This window comes from Stomoxys calcitrans, chromosome 1 (assembly GCF_963082655.1).
Source record: "Stomoxys calcitrans chromosome 1, idStoCalc2.1, whole genome shotgun sequence".
Taxonomy (NCBI): Eukaryota; Metazoa; Arthropoda; class Insecta; order Diptera; family Muscidae; genus Stomoxys; species Stomoxys calcitrans.
This window is the reverse complement of record NC_081552.1, coordinates 26,799,727-26,802,473: the sequence shown is the minus strand read 5'-3', so window position 1 is coordinate 26,802,473 and position 2,747 is coordinate 26,799,727. Positions and strand designations below refer to the sequence as shown.

At 38.1% G+C, this 2,747-nt stretch overlaps 1 protein-coding gene across 1 annotated transcript; it reads right to left on the bottom strand.

Annotated features, from left to right (window-relative positions):
* Nucleotides 1-1,593: 1,593 nt before the first annotated feature.
* On the bottom strand, nucleotides 1,594-2,381 carry LOC131994367 (uncharacterized). The gene is made up of 3 exons (XM_059361299.1): nucleotides 2,298-2,381; nucleotides 1,895-2,221; nucleotides 1,594-1,824 (listed from the first exon to the last, which is right to left on the bottom strand). Exons 1-3 carry the CDS (start codon nucleotides 2,346-2,348, stop codon nucleotides 1,657-1,659), a joined length of 546 nt encoding a protein of 181 aa, XP_059217282.1. The 5' UTR covers nucleotides 2,349-2,381; the 3' UTR covers nucleotides 1,594-1,656.
* Nucleotides 2,382-2,747: the final 366 nt, after the last annotated feature.

The following is a 2,747-nucleotide window of genomic DNA, read 5'->3' as shown; positions in this document are numbered from 1 at the left end:
AATCCGTCGTACAAAATTTCAGGCAAATCGGATAATAATTGCGACTTCTAGAGGCTCAAGAAGTCAAAATCCCAGATCGGTTTATATGGCAGCTATATCAGGTTATGAACCGATTTTAACCTTATTTGACACAGTTCGTGAAAGTAAGAATAAGATACTTCATGAAAAATTTCAGCCAAATCGGATGGGAATTGCGCCTTCTAGAGCCTCAAGAAGTCAAGTCCCCAGATCTGTTTATATGACAGCTATATCAGGTTATGGACCGATTCGAACCATACTTGGCACAGTTGTTGGACATCATAACAAAATACTACGTGCAAAAATGCATTCCAATCGGAAAAGAATTGCGCCCTCTAGAGGCTCAAGAATCAAGACCCAAGATCGGTATATATGGCAGCTATATCAGGTTATAGACCGATTTGAATCATACTTGGCACAGTTGTTGTATATTATAACAAAGCACGTAGTGCAAAATTTCATTCAAATCGAATAAGAATGGCGCCCTCTAGAGGCTCAAGAAATCAAGACCCCAGATCGGTTTATATGGCAGCTATATCAGGTTATGGACCGATTTGAACAATACTTGGTACAGTTGTTGGATATAATAACAAAGCACATCGTGCAAAATTTCATTCCAATCGGATGAGAATTGCGCACTCTAGAGGCTCTCGAAGTCAAGACCCAAGATCGGTTTATGGCCCATTTACAATACCAACCGATCTACACTAATAAGAAGTATTTGTGCAAAATTTCAAGCGGCTAGCTTTACTCCTTCGGAAGTTAGCGTGCTTTCGACAGACAGACGGACGGACGGACGGACAGACGGACGGACGGACGGACAGACGGATGGACATGGCTAGATCGACATAAAATTTCACGACGATCATGAATATATAAACTTTATGGGGTCTCAGACGAATATTTCGAGTAGTTACAATCAGAATGACGAAATTAGGATACCCCCCATCTTATGGTGGAGGGTATAAAAACAAAATTTGAGGTATCTTTACCAATTTCACAGTAGCAGAAAAATGTTTTGCATTTTTCGATTTTGAAAAAATGTTGGGTGGCACCCCGTATGTCGAAGGGGTTAACACAACTCACTGCAAAATCGGATAATAAATGCGTCTTTTATGGGCCCAAAACTTTAAATCGGCAGATCGGTATATACAGCAGCTATATCCAAAATAGTCCATCTTGGAACATAACCTGAATATGGGCAAAAAACACTAAGGAAAGGCAATAGTCGCGCGTTGCCGACTTTATACACAGACGGCCATAGATAAATAGAATCAGAAGGTGATTCTGAGTCAATTCGTGCACTTGTCAATGGGTCCATCTTTCTTCCTTCTGTATGTCCACAGGCGGACGTTCGGACAGACAGACGGACATAGCTAAATAGAATCAGAAAGTAATTCTGAGTCAATTGGTGCACTTGTCAATGGGTCTATATTTCTTCCTTCTGGATGTTGCAAACAAATGCACCCAGCTAAAATACTCTGTACCACAGTAGAGGTGTAGAGTATACAAATTAATTTATTATTGTTTCACATATACTTTTTTACAACATAGAGGGCAACATTTTCAAAAGGTAAACTGAAATTTAATCGTAGTAGTGAAAATTTCAGAAATCATGGCTCTTTCCTGCTTTTAGGTTTAGCCTTTTTTGCGGCGCCTATTCAATGTTGTTCCGTTTACCGTAACCGAATATCCAAACTTTCCATTGGTGTACATTATGAACATAACATTGTATTTCATTTCTGGCATATAAATAGGCCATTTACGGGTGTCTGGATAGAACATACTAACCACAACCTCAAACCCCTTTACAATGAAAAAAAAATAAAAGAAATAATTGCAACATAAACTTATCCATATTGTTGTGAGCACTTACCTTAGGCCAAGGGCACATTTTTGGAAAGGTCGCAAGAGCACGTAGATCTCTGAAAAACAGATTACCCAAATTCATAGTTTTATTTATATTCGAGTCAATAAACTCGCAACCGTCAATAGTGGCAGCGAAAAGCTTTACGACGCGTCCATTGTCGCGACGCATATTCAGCACTGCTGTGTAATTAAATCGAGGGATATCTACGACGGGTGTAACAGAGCCATTTAGATATGTTCGATTACCGCAAGGCACCAAACTGAATGTTATAGTTTTTATTAAGGCTGCATTATAGTTATTTTCAATCTTATCCATTTCAAAGTACACAAAGTTCTAGAGGGATGAAAAGGTTAAAAGCAAATAGTTCAATTAAGAGAACATTTTATACAGACTTAACAAATGTTCTTACCAAACCCTTGAAAAGGACAGAAAACCACAATATGTGTAGAACATTCGCCATTTTACTGTGGAAAAATACTTTACAATCATTCAAATCAAGGTAATTATGGCGAATTTATTTTTAGGGTAATTATTAACATTATATAAATGATTAATAATTGGAATCAAATTTGTCTGGTTTACTATTTTTTCCAAAGCCATGACATAGGCGATAGTAAAGAATATAAAACAAGTAAAAGCGTGCTAAGTTCGGCCGGGCCGAATCTTATATACCCTCCACCATGGATCGCATTTGTCGAGTTCTTTTCCCGGCATCTCTTCTTAGGCAAACAAGGATATAAGAAAAGATTTGCTCTGCTATTAGAGCGATATCAAGATATGATCCGGTTTAGACCACAATTATATTATATGTTGGAGACCTGTGTAAAATGTCAGTCAATTCGAATAGGAATTGCGCTCT